Source organism: Zootoca vivipara, chromosome 7, assembly GCF_963506605.1.
Source record: "Zootoca vivipara chromosome 7, rZooViv1.1, whole genome shotgun sequence".
NCBI classification, from domain to species: domain Eukaryota; kingdom Metazoa; phylum Chordata; class Lepidosauria; order Squamata; family Lacertidae; genus Zootoca; species Zootoca vivipara.
This window is the reverse complement of record NC_083282.1, coordinates 53,937,594-53,960,506: the sequence shown is the minus strand read 5'-3', so window position 1 is coordinate 53,960,506 and position 22,913 is coordinate 53,937,594. Positions and strand designations below refer to the sequence as shown.

The following is a 22,913-nucleotide window of genomic DNA, read 5'->3' as shown; positions in this document are numbered from 1 at the left end:
AACTGCTCCATGTGTTGGAAGTGACTCATATAGGTCAGCAGAATAGGAAAGTCTTGCGCCCTGTTTATCCACTGGGGTCCCCTTCTGATGTAATGTTTATGTTCACCAATTGACATTTTAAAATTATTACACAAGCACCTCTGCATGGGAATATTACCTGGGGACTGTGACATTTCTTGAATGGATCTCTGAACAGAATCCCAGGGTTTTCAAGTAAACCTGTGTTTGTGGATACAGCTCTGGAAAAGTCACATAGATGTCTAATCCTCATGTAATGTTTCCAGGGGTGCTGACATTGAGGGGGGGCTGGGGTCACATGATGCATCCCACCCCCACCTAGCATGCCAGTGCAGTGCTCTCCCAGCAGCAGGGGCATATGGGGAGCGCAGAGGGTGATCTTCCCCCTCTGCCTGTGCTGCCCCTGCCTGGCATGCGAGCGCTCTCCCATCATCAGCGAGGGATGGTTCCCCCCCCTCAATATTGGAGGACTTGGCCCCCTGTGCACAAATATTGAGGGGGCCAAACCCCCTTCCACCACCTATAGTTGGTGCCCATGAATGCTTCCATGTGGCAGAGGTTTTCAATGTTATTGAGTCCATGCATGGTTCCCTTGACCAAATACATTCTTTATGTGGCACCCCTGTGGGGCTCAGGAGCCTAGTTATGTCACCCCTTGCCTGCAGAGCTGGCAACCTTTCACCCTTTTTTGAACACCCTCCCTTGTTCCCTCAGCCTCCTCTTCCCTCTCCTTGGGAGTCCTTTGGGCAACCACTTGGACTACAAGAAGATCAAACCTATCCATTCTTAAGGAAATCAGCCCTGAGTGCTCATTGGAAGGACAGATCCTGAAGCTGAGGCTCCAATACTTTGGCCACCTCATGAGAAGAGAAGACTCCCTGGAAAAGACCCTGATGTTGGGAAAGATTGAGGGCACAAGGAGAAGGGGACGATAGAGGATGAGATGGTTGGACAGGGTTCTCAAAGCCTCCAACATGAGTTTGACTAAACTGCAGGAGGCAGTGGAAGACAGGAGTGCCTGGTGTGCTCTGGTCCATGGGTTCATGAAGAGTTGGACACAACTAAACTACTAAACAACAACATGACTGGTTTGGCCCCACTGGGCCCCACACTGTAGGGGGCACCACAATAATGCTGTATAACAAAGTGCAAGAGGTGGGGGCACCAAATATTAGCACCTCACAGGGTGCCGCTGGAATTTGAGAGCCTAATGTTCGCCACTGGTACCCTGCTGCACCCCCACACACACACACAATGGAGGGATATCTACTCATCTATATGGGACTCTATTGATATCTGTTAGTTGTTTCTAACATAACAATATATGTTTATTGTTCCTATTCCAAGAGAATAGTCCATGCCAGCTCAGTTCCACATGCCCATGGCTTCTCTCAACTGTATTTTGGCATGCTGTTGCTCCTCCTCTTTGAGTAATTTTACTGAAAGGGAAAGCAACATTATGCTTAGGAGCTTCAAGGGGGCATCGGCTGAAAGATGGGGAGGTGCAATTTCCTTTGTGACATCTGTCCTGTATAGACATTGCAAAGGGAAATTGTGTGAAAGTTAGTGAGGCGACAGAGCGTTCTGATAAGCAGCCTCGTATGCAAAAAGACTCCCACATACAAACACATACACACGACCCAGAACGTATGGCTATATCCTTCAAATCATCATGGCAATGGGATTGTCCTTTCAAGGTACACCGTTCTATCTTTTGGCAATTTCTTTCTAGTACCACTTGTGTCACAGTAGCGAACTGAAGTGGAATTATACTGTGGGGAAGAGAATGAGTAATTAATCAAGCAATTATTCTCATTTTAAAATGGTGCTGTTAAAGTAAAGGTAAAGGTAAAGGGACCCCTGACAATTAGGTCCAGTTGTGACCGACTCTGGGGTTGCGCGCTCATCTCGCATTATTGGCCGAGGGAGCCGGCGTATAGCTTCCAGGTCATGTGGCCAGCATGACAAAGCCGCTTCTGGCAAACCAGAGCAGCACATGGAAACGCTGTTTACCTTCCCGCTGTAGCGGTTCCTATTTATCTACTTGCATTTTGACGTGCTTTCAAACTGCTAGGTTGGCAGGAGCTGGGACCAAACAACGGGAGCTCACCCCGTCACAGGGATTCAAACCGCCAACCTTCTGATCAGCAAGCCCTAGGCTCAGTGGTTTAACCACAGCGCCACCTGGGTCCCTCGCTGTTAAAGTACCACCATCCAAATCCCGGTGATCACATTATGTTTGGCAACTCAGGTACATTCTGACCGTATGTTGCTACCATCACCCGTATCATCCCATAAGAGCATAAACGGGGGGGGGGGGATATCTGTTCTCTGTCACTCTTCATTGTACACACAATGCACTTCACATGGCTCCACAGAATACAATCTGCTATGCACTTTTATCTATTCATTAGCACATGCCACAGTATGGTGTTCCTATTATCATGGTATTTATGAGTGCCCGTCATCTATAAATAAATTTGAATATTCCTTTCCTTTTGATCCAGCATCCTTATTACACAAATGGCACTTTGAAATTTTACCTATTTAAATGAAATTGCTTCCTCTTCTTCTTCTTTTTGGTCTTGATCATAATAACAAATCCAACTTCCTTTATAAGCTTGATGTTGTTGGCTAGGGGTGGGTGGGTGCAAATAACTCAATCTGAAGTGTTAGACAGCAAGAGTACAACAGAAATGCTGCTTCTGGGTGTGTTCCCTACTCTAATTTTGAGACAAATTAAGGGGTTGGTATTTAAGAAGCCAGTATTACTGTAACTTCTAGCTCTTCTGTGGATAATACACATATCAAAGAGGAATCTGTGGAACTCTCCTAGGAGACTCTGTAAGATGCTGTGTAAAACAAGACCTGCAGAGTTTCCTGCAACAGAAGGAGGAGGCAGCAGCAGCAGAATGGAGCAGTTAAGAGAAGGCAATGGGGCAGCAAGGTCAGGGTAGGGATGATAACATATATTCCCCATGTCTAACATAGACTGAAATCAAGTCACTGTGCAAAGCCAAAGTCCCAGAGGAGTGGCGATTGCTGCGAGGCTTAGAACACGACAGATTGCAAGAGTCGGAAGCACATCATCAGGTCCAAGGGGATTGGTGGCTTCAGATGGTTGCCATCCAGGCGCAGATAGCGGAGACGGGGCACGTTTTCGAAATCTGAGGATGGTTCATGGAAAGCGACCATAGAATTGGGGCAAATCTGGGTCCCGTTGATTTCTAAACAGAGAAAAGAAAGCACAGCGGTAAGTTAGGAGAGTCAAGATACCGTAATTGATTCTGCACTTCTCTTTTCACCCCCTGGGCTTCCACCAATCGTCAGTTCAAAATCCAAGGTTATTAGACTGCAGTGGTTCCTTTTGGCCTTATGTTTCCATTCATCATTGTGAAATATCTGGAGAAATCCTCCTTGTCTGCTTTGAACAAGGGCTTTCCCGGCTCATATCTCAAGTCCCATATCACCCCCCCACCACCCTCATTTCATAGACCTGTATAATCTAGTTTATAAATGATACAGACATCTTTCAAAAGAGGTTGGCAACAATGCTGTTGTGTGTACCCACACCACAAAAGTGAACATAGCACATAGATGTAAAATGTTAGAAAAGGGTGAATGTCGCATTCCAAGGCTGCTTAGAAAAGGGATTAATGTAGCACAGCTTGGTGTTTATCATATTGGATATCCATGCCTTCCCTGTACTATTCAGACTAGTACAGAATATTGCAATCTGTGCATTCCAATCTTAAAGCAGTTCCGATGTAAAGATGTAACTAAATGCTTGGTGGTTGGAATGTGAAATGCTTGGTACAGATATGTGACTTCATTCATGTACTGTATAGCTATTGATTGCTAAAGTGATGGGATGCATTTAGGTAAGCAATACAAGTTTTGCCCGTTGTGAACCACATTAGAAAACTGAGAAACTTGCACTCAGTTTCCCATATGGAAGACAAATTGGCCACTGGGTCTCTCTGCAGGTTAAGCCTTGGAATCAGTCTGCATTTGTCATTGAGCAGCTCTGATTCCGGGCAAAAAGCGGGGGGGGGGGGGGAGAGAAGGAAGAGGCTTAGGAAGACCCAGAACTCTGCTCCGAGGCCCCCACTGCCCTCCTATGCACCTCTGCCATCTGAGTCCTACCATACCAACAACACAGACATGCATTTCTACAGGGGGTCTTGCATACCCTTCATGTTAGTTTTGGTAAGAGGCATTCAGTGCCACTCAGATGGTGATGATAAGCAGCTGCAGCATTATATCAACAGAACAGGGTTGTTCCACTTCTAGGTTCCAAAGACCTGCTCAAACATAACACTAGATGGCCTCAGGTTAATAAAGACTCTCATCCGTATTATTATTGTAAAATGAAACTATTCAAATGGCTCCCTCGCTGGAGATGTTATGAAGATAAAATAAATAAGTTACTGGGCCTTTGCTGATTGTGATTTATAAATACTGGCTAACATTATTTAAAGGGGGGAAACAGTTGCTTTAAAAAACACACACCTAACCAACAAAGTAGGCCATTATTTAAGCAGGAAAACATCCAACCTCTTCCTTTGATCTATTCTTCAAAGAACCTTAAGTATTCTGTAATTCAGGGATCGCTAACCTATGCTCCTCCAGATGTTCCCAGACTCCATCAGCCTCAGCCAGTGTGACAATCAAGACTAATGGAAATTCTAATCTAGCAATATCTGGAGGCCCAGAGTGTTATCAAGTAGCCAACTACTACACCCTTTCTAAAAAGGCTCAGTTTTTAGGTGTTAATTAATCTGTTGCTTAGCAGACATTTACTCATATTTAGATTACAATATCATTCATCCCTAGCCCTGATTGGCTCTGCCCCTACCCTCCTTATATCACTTCCCTGAAGTCTGATCAGTTACCCAAAGGCACACATCACTGGTGGAAGTACTGAGTAAGAGTAAAGTCTAATACTCTTTTGTACCATGTTTAGGCAAAGCCAGCCTGGAGTAGTGGTAGTGGTGGTTGGTAAAATTATGTTTACATATGCTTCTTTCCTCCTCTCTGTCAATGGCATGGGATTTACATATCAACAAACCACCTTTGACTCTACTTGGGGATTTCAACAAGCCTGTTAGACAAAGGATCAGAGGATTGTTGGCATTGCAAGCATCAGACTCATGGTGTGTGTGTGTTTGAGACAGGGGGTCCACTTCTCATTGGGACTATGGCCAATGAAGCCACAGTCCCCATCCAACTCCCACCCTGAGCCAGCTTTATTTATTTAATTATTATTATTATTATTATTATTATTATTAAGCTTTGCAACATGAACAATATGGCAAACCTTGCATCAGATTTGGAACTTGTTCATAGCACAACAAAGCCTTCATTTGATCAATTGCTTTCCTGTGCTTATGCTTCTGAAAGCTAGATACCTGGGCTTTAAAAATATATAACAGAAGCAAGCTGATATATTTCCTAGAGAAGCCAGCGTAGGGGTGGCAGCTATTATTAAGAGAGAGAGAGAGAGAGAGAGAGAGAGAGAGAGAGAGAGAGAGAGAGAGAGAGAGAGAGAGAGAGAGAGAGACCCTTTTAAAGGAACCAGCTGAGGATGTAAGGCAAAGAGGTTGGTAAAAAGCCATGCTTGGCTCCAAGGCATTGCACATTATAAGCACTGCAATTATGATTAACAGCAATCTTAATTAAAAGAGTTCATGAATCAGAATTTGCTTCCTGTTGCTGAATCATGAACCATACGTGCACTTGAATCTCAGTGCAAACAGTTTCTATTTCATGCCATGGCACCAGCTAAGGATTATATCCATGCCATTTCTTCTCTTATTGTTTCAGTCATCTTGAGAATATCAGGGGGCAGGGCTAGGATGGGGTCACCAACTTGGTGCCCATGGTCACCAGTGTGCCCACCAGTATCTCCTATGTCAGGGGTCAGCAACCTTTTTCAGCCGTGGGCCAGTCCACTGTCCCTCAGACCATGTGGTGGGCCGGACTATATATATATTTTTGGGGTGGGGGGATGAACAAATTCCTATGCCCCACAAATAACCCAGAGATGCATTTTAAATAAAAGCACACATTCTACTCATGTAAAAACATGCTGATTCCCAGACCGTCTGCGGGCCAGATTGAGAAGGCGATTGGGCCACATCCGGCCCACGGGCCTTAGGTTGCCTACCCCTGCTCTATGGTGTCTGCAAAAGGCCTTGGTACCTAACCCATTTTAAAAAACCCACAACATAAGAGAGATGTTGGTTCTTCCTAATCAGTTCCTGTCTGCACTGGCTTACCCTCTCTTACATTGCCAATTAAACATGGCAACATTTCATTATCTGTCATGCTTGGACACCCACCTCCCTATCCAATTTGAGCAGAGGAGAGGTGCAAAGTGCTTCTCTCTGGGGGTGAGCATGCTAGTGGCTGAAATAGGAGGGCACCATTTTGTGGCCTTGTCTCTTTTTCTGCTCTTTGAGGAGAGGCAGCCATTTCTTGTTATGCCACATCCTGACGGCAGCCATTTTTGTGATTGGCACCCATGGCCCTTCCTTAAAGTTCAAAATATACCCACTGGGTGGTAGAAAATAACATTTTAGTCACAGTAGACCCATTTAAACTTAGTTCCTGTCATTAATTTCTGTGGTTCTACTCTGAGTAAACTTAGTTGAATACCACCTACACAGTCCCCCAAAGGCTGATGCTCCTTATATTATATTTTCCCTCATGTAGCTTCTAGCAACCTAGGCAGAGCAAAGGGCAAGGTTTGGTGATGCCCTTTGCTGGAGTGCATCTCTAACTGAAAGCAACTAATGAAGTAATTAGTACCCTCAAACTGAAGCACTAATGAGACCCCATTACCATTTAGTAAAATATCTGCACCCACAAGTATCACATCCCTGCTGTGCAAAAGTCCTTTTATCCTTACTGCACAGATGGAACAACTGATGCTGTGAAAAAAACATGCTTATCTGTTCAAAAGAAGTTTTAAAATCCTTTATGTCTTAATCCTGACAAAACTCCCCAAGGGGTTAAGAAGTTTGGGGGTGCCCCCTGAAATGGGGCAAGTCCTGTTGCATTATTCTGGGTGATATCCAAGCTAAGTGTCAACTTCAATGCTGTGGGCTTAAGAAGAAAAAGCCCCAAATAAATCTGAGCTCCACATTTCCCTGCTTCTAAAAGTAGGTCTCTAGCCTTTGTACTTGCTAATAAAAGATGTAAAGTGTGACCTTAGGATAACCTTAGACTAGAGACTCCAAGGCGAGTGAATCTAAGTTATGAATTTAAAACAAAAACTTGTAATTTTAACACAAGAATAATTAGTCCTAGATCCTGCCTGTGTTCTGCTGAGCACGGGAGTCATAAATGTTGCATCAATGAGCTAGCCTGGTTCAAATGAAATGTTTTTGCCTTGAGCTGCCAGATGTGAATAAAGTTACTCAGAATTTAACTACATTTTCTCTCTTTGGAGCCCATTGTATAAATTGGCTTTATTGGCCTAACCCACTGCTCTTCCAGAGTGCCAAAAGTTTAAAGCAATGTGTGTGTGTGTGTGTGTGTGTGTGTGTTTTGGGGGGGAAATAGCACTTGGGCCAGTTGTGTCATGGCTTATTGTTTCCTTTGCTTGCTAAGAATTTCTGGAAAGGATTCTGCATTCTTGCTCTCCTGCAGATGTTTTCAATCAAGCTAGCAGGTGGTGGGAGCTCCAGCAGCACAAACATCTGGGGGTGGTAAGGGCTTTGTTATTCCCATGACTGTGCTTGCGCACTCTGTGGGATGACACCTGTCCTATGAAATGACATGGGCTTTGCCCGAAAGTGTATGGCCCAAAAGCATTGGCTAGATTTTCTGCCTCAGAAGAAAAGTATGGGCACTATATATCTTGACTTGGGCACCATTTGCTGCTTCACCTCAGGAAGCAAAATGTCTTGGACTGGCCTTGATGACCATTCTTAGGTGGCTTGGTTCTGCCACATGTTCTCCTGTAGGCCTAGCCATCTCTGCTGACTTACTTTCAATGGAATTGTTATTCAAGTAGAGGTGCTCCAGCCTGGAGTTGATGTAGGGGATGTTAGTGAGGTTGTTGTATGCCAAGTGCAACACCAGCAAGTTAGTGAGGTTGAAGGAATTCTTGGGCAGTCCTTTGTCGGAGAGCTTATTGTAGTTAAGCCTAATGAAAGCCAAGTTGGGGAAATCTTTGAAGTAGTTGTTGGGGATGTCTTCGATTTGATTCTCGTCTAGGAAGAGCTGGTGGATTGCATTGGGAACCGAAGGTGGCATCTTGTGTAGCCTGTTGTGAGCTAAGTTGAGCTGCATGAGGTTCTTGAGCCCCTTGAAAGTATTTTTGTTGAAGTTTCCATCATTCAGCTCATTGTGATGAAGGTCTAAGAGGATGAGGTGATTCAGGTTGTTGAATACACCAGCAGGGATCTTGGAGATCCGGTTCCTGCTCAGCCGAAGTTGTTCCAGATTGGGAGGCAAATTGTTGGGTACTTCCCTAAGATGATTCTTCTCCATGTACAGGAACATAAGGCTTTCCAACCTATCCAGCACCTTCTTGTTCACCTTCGCGATGCGGTTGTTATCCAGATTAATCCACCTCAGCTCTGTGGCATTCTTGAAGGACTCTTCAGGAAGCTCATCAATGAAGTTATTCTGCAGGTAGATATAATGGGCCCTGGGTGGGAAGATAGGCACTTTTCTCAGGTTGCGGCTATCACAGTAAATGGCTGAAGGGAAATCTGGAGGGCAGAAACATTCTCTAGGGCAGTCTGGGAAAACTGAGGGAGGTCCAGGTGGCAGAGGCGGAGGCAATTCTGTCGGTTCAACTGGTTCAGAGGGTGGAGGAGTAGCACGCTTTCTTCCAGGCTTGCGCCTCTGTCCATTCACCTCACAAATCAGCACAAGAATGAGTGGGAAAATCAGTCTGGCAAGCCCCTTCATGGTCTAGACAGTTGCCTGTTAGAAGACAAGAAGAAACCATTGAAAATTGGACCATGACACATACATATTGGAAATTAACTTAGTGTTGCTGTCCTTTTCTCCAGGACTGGATTTCCCTGACCAGAGTACCTTTAGGTGCAAAAGTGAAGTGTGTGTGTGTGTGTGTGTGTGTGTGTGTTTTAATGGCCAGTAGTACATAGCTTATTTGGTACACAACTTTCTGTGGTCAGGCAGTGGGCATAGATAGCTGCTAAGCTGCCCGGAGCAGCATGCGCACCCTAGGGGTGGGGCAAGCTGTCCACAGAGTGGGGCGTGACGGGACAGGGCATGCTGCGGAGCCTCCAAGGAGTTCGCCTGCCACCTCCCCTTCAGCTGTAGGGTGGTTGAAGGGGAGGCGGCGGGCAGACACAAGTCCCATACTGCTGTTTCAGGCAGTGTGGAGCCTGCAGGCACCCGAACCACCACATCACACCCAGGAGGGACGCATGGCTTGAGCATGCTGCAGGCCCCATGGTAAGCGCCGCCCCCCACGATGTGGGGCCGAGTGCACAATGCCCCCCCAGCTACACCTCTGCAATCCTGTATACCGGGGGGGGGGAGTAGAGAAAGTTCTTCAGCTCAAAGGCCACATCCTCTTCTGGCCAACCTTATGGGGGCCAGTGGCATCCAGGGCCAGAGGCAAAAGTGGGCAAAGCAATGCATGTAGATCTTATATTTGTGCTGGAGGCTGGTTTCCACACACACTCATACACCCTGCTCTGTCCTCCAGCCAGGCAATGAGAGGCACTCCAGCCAGGGACAAAGATTTAAGAAAGGTATGACTGGTAAGGAGTTGGCTGTTAGTGGTAAAGAAAAAGGCCAAGGGTCATCACTAAATGAGTTCTGCTCAGAGTAGACCTAGTGAAATTAATGGACCTATCTATATTCCACCTTTTTAGGACAAGGTCATGGCAAACTGGCTTTCAAAAATTAGTATTACAGTACAACAGTACAATAAATGCACATCAGTTATAGACAGATTCAGCCAATACTGTATAAAATAATTCAATATTTTTTTCCTAGTCTTAAAGATCTTAAAAGAGAGGATTGGTGGTTCATGCCCACTCCAGATGGCTGTGGGCCGGATTCTTGCATTGTAGGAGGTTGGACTAGATGACCCTCGTTGTACCTTCCAACTCTGCAATTCTATGATCCTATGATAGTTAAACTCTGTATAGAACTAGAATTGGATACAACCCTAGGCTTTGAGCTCAGGTACTTTCTACTAGAGCTCATACTAGATTTAGGTAAAATCTGCTTAATTTTCAAATTTCAACAGTGAAATATTGATGTTGAAATTTGTTATTTTTTACATTAATTTGTTTTTATTAATTTAATGATTTTAATTAATTAATAAATAAATTAACTAAAATGTGTTGTTGCAAATTAACTATTGAAATTACTTCCAAATACTAATTGCTACTGCATGTCTGTTGTCAGATACTGTCAGCTGCTGAAAGCTACTGTACATGTCTGCTACTGCATGTAAGATGCCATCAAATGTGAATGAAAGTCATCCGATCAGAGGCTGTTAAAATAAAGGATCAAGATCGGAATTGTCGTATTTGGACTAAAAGTATTGGAGCAGGATGAAATAAGAACATCATTTCCTGAAATCCAGAACACGGGAAGTCCTTCAAAATTGTTTAATTTGGTATTGGATCATTGGCTTTTTTAATCGTATTATAATTTGGTGTTGTATTAATGTGGCTTTTATTGGATTGTTATAAATGAAAACTAATAAAAATTATTAATAAAAAAAGATGCTATCAAATGCTGATCACATCAGCCAACAGAGAACTGTCAAACCTCGCAAATACTTGTACATCAAATGTGGATGCCTAAGATATTCAGTAAATGTTTGGAGAACATGCATACAGCCAATAAACAAACAAGGAATATTTGCCACAGAAACTAGAAGAGGAGAATGCTAAGGTGTGGGGTTCTTTTGCTCCATTTTCTGGTTCCTTGACTCATACTTTAGGGAATTAGATGTACTGCTTTATGGTGGTAGTCAACTAAGTTGCACTCAGAGCAGACCTAGTGAAATCTGTAGTCCTAACACAGTCATGTTCATTAAGTTAAATCGGTCAACTTAGTTGAATACTGCACTCAATATCTTCAATTTTCATAGCTTTCTTTTCATAGCTGTGGATTTGTGAACGAGATAAATGTGATCCCCGTCTTGCAGCCTGGCAACCCAGCCTGCTGCCTTGGATCAGTGCCACTTGTGCCACCAGCACAGCTGGCTTCCAGCCTTAAGTACAGGAGGGTTCCCTGGAAAAGGGAGAGCACCTGCCTTTACCAAGGGCATTTCCTAAGCTCATGAATACGTATTGCAGTGCATATATTTGGTTTTTGGTTTTTCATAAATCATGTGCTTACAGCTTGCCATCTCGTCTCCTTTTTACGATACCAAAAGGAAGTGATTTGCACAACAAACCCTGCAGTTGAAAACCGTTTAGGCCTGTTATCTTATTTATATACCTCTTTTAAAGAATTATGTGGATGGACAGCTAATGCTGTAAAACATACAAAGTTCTCCATTGTATCTTTTCCTCCCAATCCCACAGCATTCTGTACATTTTAAAAATGGCTGTTTTATTGATGATGGTGATGATTACACTCGGACAGCTTTTTAAGTACTGTATATGTTTTTGAAAATCTGAGGAGCACCTGCTAGCCAGTTCCATTTTCAGAATACCTCATTTTTCAGCACCATCCTTTCAATTGTGTGCGTTTCCTTCATCTTGAAAACAAAGAGCACATCTACCTTGTTTGCAAGCATAAGCATAGCTAACCTCTGCAACAGGACTGCCCTTCCCTTTATTGCTTGGAAGCTGGGATACCACACTGCCACTGCTAGAGTAGGTCTACCGTAGGATAAATATCTCACTGAAGAATAGAATCCTCTTTTTAAACAACCATCTGGCCCTTATTCTCAAGAGTGTCGGAGGAATAAGAGGGCTTCTCATGGTCACAGCTGTGAAGGAAATGTGAGCAAATTGTAGCCTGTACAACAATGTCCTTGTTGAAAGCTGTAAAGAACCTGTAGGTGTAATAGCAGCTGAGAAAGGTGCAGAGAACTGCTGTCTTCTTACTGAAAAGCTAATGCCTACCATTTCTTCATTTTTCATGTCAGGAAGGGAAAGGAGACTCATGCACCTATACCTATGTATTTGGACTGTGGCTCCTTTAAAAAAAAATTGCTTGCAGGATTTGATGGGAGGCATTTTAACCTCCCATCCTGCCCTGTCTGAATCCTGTGCAAAATAACACAACAGCTTTTGATCCACCCAAACGTGCATCTTGCACAAAGCCAATTGTTTGCATGGGAAAGCTGAACTAGAGAAAAGAGTGCCAATATACACAATGATTCTTTTTTTAAAAAAAAAAATCTTATGATGACTTCATTTACTCGCTCCTGTTCTCGGCTTGTGATAAATCCTAATAAGTATTTGGGGATCTATCTAATTCTGGGTCCAAATTGTTTTGCATGGTAGCACTGAAGATTGGAATTCAATTGCACACCCGCCACTATCCTACTTTTATTAGTGTATCCTTTAAATTTTTAAGGACTTATTCATGCTTAATTGTGTTGCTAAATCTCTGCTGTGCTGTGTCTCAAACGGCAATTGTGATTCATTTTATTTTTCATGTTGTATCCTAGCCATATTTAGCTGTGCCACCCAGAGAACATAGGAATGTCATCAATAAAAAGAAAATAATACTCAAATTATGAAATTAAGTTTTCCCCTGCATTCCGTCACTCCATCCATCGGGCTTCCTAAGGACTTGGTTCTCATTAGGCATCAAAGCAAGAGGCAGATTTTTCAGTATACCAAACACAGCTCCAATTATGGCCAGATTTTTAAAAGAATGTGACACACAGAGAGAAGGGAGAAATGCTTTGGACATCTGGTCTTTAAAACCCCGAAGCACAAGGCAGCTAGATCCAAACAGGCACAGTGGTTGTCATCATTAAAGCCATGCAAGGGAAATGGCTGGGTCCAAGTGATTTTGCAACCGTCAACTTATTAAATCCTTAGCAAGGCAGAAGCAATGCCGAGGTTCCAAGGTTGCAAATATTCCAACACAATGTATGTATCTGGCAAATGTGAATGCAAATTGTCAGAACATATGGAGAGGAAAGGGAAAGTTGCTTAGCTGGGGTGTGATGAGGTGGGTGAGGTTACTTTCTTGGTTTCCTGGCATCCTCCTACTGAGCGTGGAAAAATCCTGACAGCTTTGAACCACAGTGTTTCACTTCAGCACACATGGATATTTTAACAGCACTGCCACCAAGCGCCTCCACTGAAATCTGCACCACACTTTTTCTCTCAGTTGTAAAAATGCACAAGCAGAGCCTAATTAACTTAGGAGCCTCAAATGGTGCCAAGGGGCACTGGAGCCATTAGAAGTTCTGCCAAAATGGTTTATTGCAGCTTTGGAACACATTCAATGGAAATATCGCCTTAGTGATCTATGCTTAATATGGAAGCTGACTCACAAGACAATGAATCAGTACCAAATAGTCTTAAGGGTGCTGTCAGGCTCTCGACTACAGCAACCAGCAAAATAGGAGCAAGCTTCTCCCTTGGGCAGAAAAGAAATGGTTTCAGGCCCATACGCTGTCAGAAACTTCCTTTGCAACCATAGACAAGTCACTGTGCTTGCTTTGGAAACTTGTCGAGAGTCCCTTTGCAGAATTGTATTGTAACTTGTTCCAGGGGACCCGTGGCCCTTCAGTTGTTGGCTTTTGAAAACAAATCCAATCACAAGATTTAAAGTCAAGGGACCATGTTGCATTTTGCAGCTCCTTCTGCTTATTTCACCTAAGAACAGCTCCGAATTGTGGTCTATTAGAATGTATTCTGCAATTGATCACACTGGAAACACTGAGTCAAGCTGGTGTAACTCTAGTCTAGGAACTGAAAAGTCTCCAATAAAATGCACAGGTAGTGCTCTCTCTCTCTCTCTCTCTCTCTCTCTCTCTCTCTCTCTCTCTCTCTCTCTCTCTCTGCCCCCATGCAGCTCTTTTGGATCAACTGACAAATCCCAAACCAGGGCCAGACTCTGATAATATGGTGCCCTAAGCAAGAAAAAAACTGGATACCCCCCAATATTCATCATTTTCACAATAATTATTTTTGGTACAGCTGCTTTTTATGGACCCTCTCAGTATGTACCTGTACAAATATAGGTGACTAGGTGGCCCTGCCACGTGTTGCTGTGGGTTATTTGTGTGATTTCCCCTACCCTGTGCCGATCTATGACGTATCCCTGTGATTCCCCCACTCCTCCCCTCACCCCCCGGCTTATCCCTGTGATTCCCCCCTCATCCCCCTCCTTCATCCCTGTGAATCCCCCAATTCTGTCCTGATCCATGACCTATTATGCCCCCTCTCCCCCCCACCCCCGGCTTACCCCTGTGATTCCCCTCCTCTCCTCCGTCCAACCCCCCTCCCCCGGTTATCTCTGTGACCCATTCATTTTACACACAATCATTCCCCCAATGCGCTTGTTCTGTAAAATTTTGCCCTGTCCCAACCCTGTCTCCCCTACCCACGTGTGTTATGTGAAATAACATTTATTCTACCCAAAGGCACGGCCCTGTAAAAGGGCCACCTCATTCAATTGATTCTATGCTGCAGCCTATTCGCCCACCCCAACCCCCCAACCCCCACCCAGGCAGGCCCCTAAATCCACTCAGCCTAGTCTGCCCACACACCACACACACATATCATCATCATCATCATCATAATTTTGTGCCCCCTAAGCTCAGCACCTAAATGTGGCGCTGCCCAAACCCAACTGAACACACACAGAGAGAGATTTCTAGTTTTTAAAGTATACACCTTTCATTCCATTAAAAGGGCCTATTCAGAGCCTATTCCAGTCATGGCAATGGGCCCAAATTGTCCTGCTCTGACCCATATGCCACACTCCCCCTCCTATTTGTACCAAGACCCGCACACAATGAGCAACCCCAGAGATAAACAGAGTTGTGCACCTCTGTGCCACACAGGCAGGCAGACTTACTCTGTCCTATTCATTTCACTGTGGCAGAGCAGTGCACATATTGGTTGCTCTGCTTGCTGTGCTGTGCAGCCTACCAAAACCAATATGTTCAATTTCCCCACATCTGGGAACACGGCCTTTGTAATTGAAGCAAGATAAGAGAAATGTTCTGAGCTGTAGGGGATTTCTGAAGAATCAGATATATGAAGCCTGTGTGGCTTAACTCTATCTTATAATAGTGCTCGCAAGAGTCCATTTTTGCTGACGCCGGGCAGTAGTGTTTTATCGGGTGTACTAAAGAAATGCTTACAAGCTGACCATTTTCAGTTCTCTAGCCTCATGCTGTATAACCAAGTTCCTTATTGCTTAAGATGCTGCTAGTGAACTTGGATATCATTAGCCTCTTTTCCATGTATGTGGAATTACAGCTCATATATGGCCCACTGGATGACACTTGCTACCAAAAGAGCAACCTTCCAGGTATAAAAGGGCACAGAAGTGGCAACAAGTCAGATGTTAAGTCCAGAGATGATAACACTAGTAGTGAAAGAAAGGGCTCATTGATGCTTCCACTTGTCCCATGCTTGGAAAACATGAGTCCAAGGGTTTCCCGCTTGCTCCCTGCTTTCTAGGTACAGGTCTGAGCAATTTTGCCTTTGCTCTGACATTTTCACAAGGAAAATCTGGTCTTTAGTGTTAAACTGGAACAATTAGCAATCAGCGGAAACCTAATTGCCGTTTGTTCCAATTCAGTGCTAAACTGCAGCTTTTCCCAAGGGAAAGCATTGGGGCAAACAGAAGTGTGGATGACGAAAGAAAGAAAGAAAGAAAGAAAGAAAGAAAGAAAGAAAGAAAGAAAGAAAGAAAGAAAGAAAGAAAGAAAGAAAGATAAAACCCCTGAAAAACATAGGCCATGCTTATTTGAGAGCTATATGGCTTAAAACAGCAAGGAGAGACAAGAGGGTCTTCTTAAATGAGCAATGCAAAGAAATAGAGGAAAACAATAGAATGGGGAAAACCAGAGATCTGTTCAAGAAAATTGGAGATATGAAAGGAACATTTCGTACAAAGATTACCATAATCAAGGACAAAAGTGGTAAGGACCTAACAGAAGCCGAAGACATCAAGAAGAGGTGGCAAGAATACACAGAGGAATTATACCAGAAAGATATGGAGGTCTCGTACACCTCAGGTAGTGTGGTTGCTGACCTTGAGCCAGACATCTTGGAGAGTGAAGTCAAATGGGCCTTAGAAAGCATTGCTAATAACAAGGCCAGTGGAAGTGATGATATTCCAGCTGAACTGTTTAAAATTTTAAAAGATGATGCTGTTAAGGTGCTACACCCAATATGCCAGCAAGTTTGGAAAACTCAGCAATGGCCAGAGGATTGGAGAAGATCAGTCTACATCCCAATTCCAAAGAAGGGCAGTGCCAAAGAATGCTGCAACTACCGCACAATTGCGCTCATTTCACACGCTAGCAAGGTTATGCTTAAAATTCTACAAGGCAGGCTTAGGCAGTATGTGGACCGAGAACTCCCAGAAGTGCAAGCTGGATTTCGAAAGGGCAGAGGAACCAGAGACCAAATAGCAAACATGCACTGGATTATGGAGAAAGCTAGAGAGTTCCAGAAAAACGTCTACTTCTGCTTCATTGACTATGCAAAAGCCTTTGACTGTGTCGACCACAGCAAACTATGGCAAGTTCTTAAAGAAATGGGAGTGCCTGATCACCTCATCTGTCTCCTGAGAAATCTCTATGTGGGACAAGAAGCTACAGTTAGAACTGGATATGGAACAACTGATTGGTTCAAAATTGGGAAAGGAGTACGACAAGGTTGTATATTGTCTCCCTGCTTATTTAACTTATATGCAGAATTCATCATGCGAAAGGCTGGACTAGATGAATCCCAAGCCGGAATTAAGATTGCTGGAAGAAATATCAACAACCTCAGATATGCAGATGACACAACCTTGATGGCAGAAAGCGAGGAGGAATTAAAGAACCTTTTAATGAGGGTGAAAGAGGAGAGCGCAAAATATGGTCTGAAGCTCAACATCAAAAAAACCAAGATCATGGCCACTGGTCCCATCACCTCCTGGCAAATAGAAGGGGAAGAAATGGAGGCAGTGAGAGATTTTACTTTCTTGGGCTCCTTGATCACTGCAGATGGTGACAGCAGTCACGAAATTAAAAGACGCCTGCTTCTTGGGAGAAAAGCAATGACAAACCTAGACAGCATCTTAAAAAGCAGAGACATCACCTTGCCGACAAAGGTCCGTATAGTTAAAGCTATGGTTTTCCCAGTAGTGATGTATGGAAGTGAGAGTTGGACCATAAAGAAGGCTGATCGCCGAAGAATTGATGCTTTTGAATTATGGTGCTGGAGGAGACTCTTGAGAGTCCCATGGACTGCAAGAAGATCAAACCTATCCATTCTTAAGGAAATCAGCCCTGAGTGCTCCCTGGAAGGACAGATCGTGAAGCTGAGGCTCCAATACTTTGGCCACCTCATGAGAAGAGAAGAATCCTTGGGAAAGACCCTGATGTTGGGAAAGATTGAGGGCACTAGGAGAAAGGGAAGACAGAGGACAAGATGGTTGGACAGTGTTCTCGAAGCTACGAACATGAGTTTGACCAAACTGCGGGAGGCAGTGCAAGACAGGAGTGCCTGGCGTGCTCTGGTCCATGGGGTCACGAAGAGTCGGACACGACTAAACGACTAAACAACAACATGGCTTAAAAATGAAATCATAGTCCCACTCTATTCTACCTTGGCCAGACCACATCTGGAGTGCTGGGTCCAGTTCTGGAGCCCCAAATTTAAGAAGGATATGAACAAGCTGGAACATGTGCAGAGTAGAGCAACCAAGATGATCAAGGTTCTGGAAACCAAGCCTTATGAGGAATGGTTGAAGGAGTTGGGTATATTTAGCCTGGAAAAAAGGAGACTGAGAGGAGATAGGATAGCCATCTTCAAATATCTAAAGGGCTGTCTCATGGAAGATGGAGCAAGCTTATTTTCTCCTGCTCTGAAGGCTAGGACCCAATAGATTCAAGTTGCAAAAGGAGACCACGACTCATCATCGGGAAGAACTTTTGGCAGTAAGAACTATTCGACAGTGGAACGGACTCCATTTGAAGATGGCGAGCTCTCCTTCATTGGAGCTTTTTAAGCAGAGGTAAGCCCTGAAAATTAACAATATAACTTAGCTAAAGTGGGTTAGAGGCCTGTAATCACAAGCCACATTTTTTTATAATACCCAGACATGGTACTGTGACAATGGATTTTTGAAATTTTGACAGCATTTGGCCCGCCTTTGAACAGACTTGCTAGAAGGAAGATTAGCAGTCAAAGCTAATCTAAAGTCAATTCAGCGGAGAGACACTTCCATAAGATTACAGGATGGTGTGTGAAAATGTGTACAAAGCATCTTGCTACTCTCTTAGACAAGTCATTAGACTGACACAGAACTTGTAGTCTTGATTACATTGGCTTAAAAAAAAGTAGTAGTACACAGCCTCGCCCTGTGTTTTCTTACTTGCTCGAGTGACATGGGTCAAAATGATTTACAGAGCAACCTGGAACTGTAGCCCTGGAAGCCTCTCACATACCACTGTTCCAAGCGTGTTAGTTAATTTCCCACAGCTGTTGTTGCAAATGTAATGCGATGGTGCAGAAATGTTCCATGCAATACATCGGAAGTTGGGGATAGCGCTGGAAATATTCAGTGCAATACACAAAGGGGGCCCGGAGTTTGTGTGTGTATGAATCATGTGCTTAACATACTGTGGGACAAATTTACAGATAAAGCTACGAATAGCCATGCCTGGACAATGCTTTCTCCTTTTCAAAGAATAGGATAAGGAATAAAAGGGAAGGGAGAGGTTAGAAATATTCGCTTGACAGTTGCTTCTCTCCCCCCCCCCCAAAAAAAGAAGTTCATCTCAGACAGCTGGATTTACACACCTGGTGGTGTGTTAGCCATCACCACCTTTTTATGGCATTTTTGCAAGACAAATGAGGCCACTGGAGCTTTGTTATAGGTCCCTGCAGTGGGTTGCAAACAAGCAATCAGTGCAGAACACAGTCACAGCCTCCATTTGACTCCATTGCTGTTCCATCTGCACCGGCTACCAGTTCATTTCTGAGCCCAATTCAAAGTGCTTGTTAGTAACTTTAAATCAATAAACCAAATAGCCTGGGATTAGGTAGCTAGAAGGACCATCTCCTCCTGCATCAGGGGTGGGGAAACGGTGGTCCTCCAGCTATGGTTGAACTTCTACTGCCATCATTTCTGACTATTGGCCATGTATGGCTGGGGATGATGGGAATTGGTGGCCAGCAGCATCAGGAGGGCCACAGCTTCCCCATACCTAGTGTAGAGAAACTATTACACGACAAAGGTCACAGGCTGATGCCACAGAAGAGTTCATAACAATGTGCTGCTTTCTCTTTCAGGGGGCAATCACACATAGTGCAAGATTATTTTTTCAAGTGCACTTGTGAAAGAATCCCTGCTTAGCAGAATCAATATTAACAATTTCTATTACATGGCAGCAGCTTCTGTTGATTCCTCAGAGAATTCAGTGTTGCCTCCACTTCCCTTCCCATGAGAATTCTGGTACTTCACATTCTTTCTCTCCCAGATCTTTTTTCTTTGCCTTTCTCAACTACAGTGGTACCTCTACTTACGAATTTAATGCGTTCTGAACGCACATTTGTAAGTCGAATCCCATAGGAATGCATTGGGAGAAAAAAATTGTAAGTCAAAGCAACCCTATCTAAAAATCCGTAAGTAGAAAAAATCCTATCTAAACTGCATCCAAGATGGCGGACGGAGCTCCATTCGTAAGTACAAACATTCGTAAGTAGAGTTATTCGTAAGTAGAGGTACCACTGTAGTCAACTTTTCCCTCCCTTGTGATTCCAATGATTACTGACCCTATGCTGCTATTCAACTTTTCCCTAAGCTTAATAGCAGCATAGGGGAGCAATTTCTATCAATATGGTGGAAGGGGCAGGGAAGATATTAAGCTTTCCTCTCCCAGCAATTCCATCCCTGTTTCGCTGCTCAACTGACTGGAGAACTGCTGAGAATGGTGAAAAGTAGACTGGACTGAGGCTATGTTGAGGACCATATAAGATTAGTCTGAGGGGCAGAAACAGCCCAGATAATAGCTAATTGGGGATTATGCATAATGACCAGAAAATGTACATAATTAAATCAATATATGCACATTTTCTAAAGCGAGTTGGCGACATGTGCACACTTCCTTCTTCATGGACAGATTATGTGCACACTCTCCATGAAACCTTGGGAAGTATGTACAAGGGCCAGTTGTTGTGCACCTTAATTGCTCATTTTACAGTCATATACAGGACTGGCTCGAGACATTTTGGCACCCGAGGCAGACCACAAAATGTCCAGCCTCCATGCCAGGGAAGAAGGAGTGAGTGAAGATCTACATCAGGGGGAATAAAGATTTACATCTTGAACAGGTGTGGGAGAAGGAGACTAGCAGTGTCTCCTATCCACCATGTGGCTGCTGTAGATGCGACATTAAGAGGAGGCATGGTATTAGGAAGGTGAGGAGGTGGCCGATTCAACCTCCAAGGACCATGCTGCAGCAGCTGCTGTTGTCGCCACCACAGTAGCAGCAAGCGATACATTCCTTGGAGGCCATATCAGCTGCCCCTGTGGATCCTGCTGTCTGAGGCGGTCATGACACCTTGTCTCATGGGCTGCTCCTATACATTCAAATATACATATTCATTCATTCATTCATACACACACACACACACACACACACACACCATTAAAACAAAAACACATTTTAAAATCACCACAATGCCAGAACCAAGTGAAATAAGACACATAACATAGTTACAGAGTCTAAAATATAGCTTCATTTCCCTTCAGTGCTGATAAATTCATCTCATTTTAAACGCCCGAGGGACTAAAAAATGTTTTAACCTGGCATCTTAAAGCAGTGGTGGAGCTACCTGCTCTGGCACTGGGAGTAGCGTACATCTGGAGGCATGGCAAACGGGGGGGGTGCATGGCAAACGGCACCCGTTCCAGGGCGTGCATGGCAAGTGGTGAGCATCCCAGTAGTGCACGGAAAGTGCTGAGCGTCCCAGGGGGTGGGGGCGGGGGAACCCCCCCCCCGATGACACCCAGGGTGGACCGCTCCCCTGCCCCCACTTTCATCTGCCAGTGTCTTAAAGACAGCCAGGTGGACTCCTCCGTGAGGGAATTATACACTCTGGGCACTCACCCCCTTTGTTGCCAATAGCGGTGGCACTCTGAGAAGGGACTTGGTGGAGGATCTTAACTTCCATATAGCTTGGTACTCATAAAGCAGTCCTTAAGGTACCTGGTTCCAAAGCCATGATAGACTCATAGCTTAATACCAATGGCTTGAATTGTCTTTGGAAACAACATACCCAGCAAAAATAAATAAATAAATAGATAAAAATCTTGGTGAAGACACAGGAGAATTATGAAAGCCAGGCTGTACAACTCCCTAGTCTACAAGATCACATTGTTCCCTTTCTTTGTGGGCTTCAGGCCAACACATTTTTTATTCTGGCATGCTTATAGTTTGGCTCATTCCTAAATTTCACTGCTGAAAAGTATACTGCTGGTTACCAGCTGCTGTACTGTTTTTGTTGCTTTTTAAGGTCACAGTGTGATTGTTCTTCAATTATGGCGCTGCTTTCTTTGTGAGTTGGAAAGTCAGGATATAAATAGTTCAATTAATAAATGAAACAATAAAACATGGAGTCCATTAGTGGTCCATTCCCACAACAGTTGTTTTTTTGTTTTGTTTTTTGCAGCATGTTCATCAAAGAAACGGATTGCCTCTCCTCGCTCCTCCACATGCAGCTGCTGGGTGACCTTGGGCTAGTCACACTTCTTTGAAGTCTCTCAGCCCCACTCACCTCACAGAGTGTTTGTCGTGGAGGAGGAAGGGAAAGGAGAATGTTAGCCGCTTTGAGACTCCTTTGGGTAGTGATAAAGCAGGATATCAAATCCAAACTCTTCTTCTGACCCCCATGTCCCAGTCTTGAAATGTACTGTCCAAACAGCCAAACTGCTTTCCTTTTGGGGCTGCTTATGGCTTTGCTGCAGCTGAATTAGTATTTATTGTCACTTTAGTGTGGTTAATAGTATGTTAAGTTTTAATTGGGTTTTTCCCACTTGCCTTTTACTGATTTGTAAGCTGCCTGAAGAATTGGGAAAGTGGGGTAATCTTAAAATACATAAAATATATTTTTATATATTTTTCCGGTATGCTCTACTAATACCATACCAGCACTATAATGTTCAAAACTTCACTGATGTTAGCAAAGTTTTCAGGTCTTAAATTAAAGCAAAGGAGGTGACATTAAACCACATGCCGTCATTCAGAGGCCATATACGGACAAATCTGGTAGTCAATGCTGACATAGTAAGAAAACAATACTGTACCTATGATTAATTGGTAGACATAATAATAACAATAGTGTATCAAGTCAAATTCCCTCTGTGGTTCCACATTAAAAATAATTAGCTTACAGGGCATCTGAGATCTGTGTATATTCTGAATCAGCTGCCACCAAGCCCTGGCAAATGGCTAAAATAGTTTATATTCCATCATAAACTAGTTAGATGTTGCCTCAAATGCATGGAGGCTGGGCAGATTTGGCATGTCCAATACTGCTGCCCCACCATGGAATGAGTTTCTCTTGAATATGCTTTAATAATGGGATCTTCCTGGGTATTTTTAAAAGATACTTCAAATTCAAAAATCTCTGCAAGCATATCCCCATATTGTCAACAGGACTGATAGAACTCTAATGTGGGTGGTCAAGAAATGTCTTCTAAACTCATTTCCTAACCATGCTGAGCTTCCACAT

The 22,913-nt window shown here is 43.8% G+C and overlaps 1 protein-coding gene across 1 annotated transcript in view; it reads right to left on the bottom strand.

Moving 5' to 3' along the window:
* Positions 1–1,355: 1,355 nt before the first annotated feature.
* Positions 1,356–22,913, bottom strand: part of PRELP (proline and arginine rich end leucine rich repeat protein) — a 36,323-nt gene continuing 14,765 nt past the window's right edge. The window contains exons 2-3 of the mRNA XM_035123464.2: positions 8,016–8,961; positions 1,356–3,245 (exon numbers count right to left, since the gene is read on the bottom strand). Coding sequence (XP_034979355.2) covers positions 3,070–3,245; positions 8,016–8,946 — 1,107 coding nt within the window. The 5' untranslated portion in view covers positions 8,947–8,961 and the 3' untranslated portion in view covers positions 1,356–3,069. The remainder of the gene's footprint in view (positions 3,246–8,015; positions 8,962–22,913) is intronic.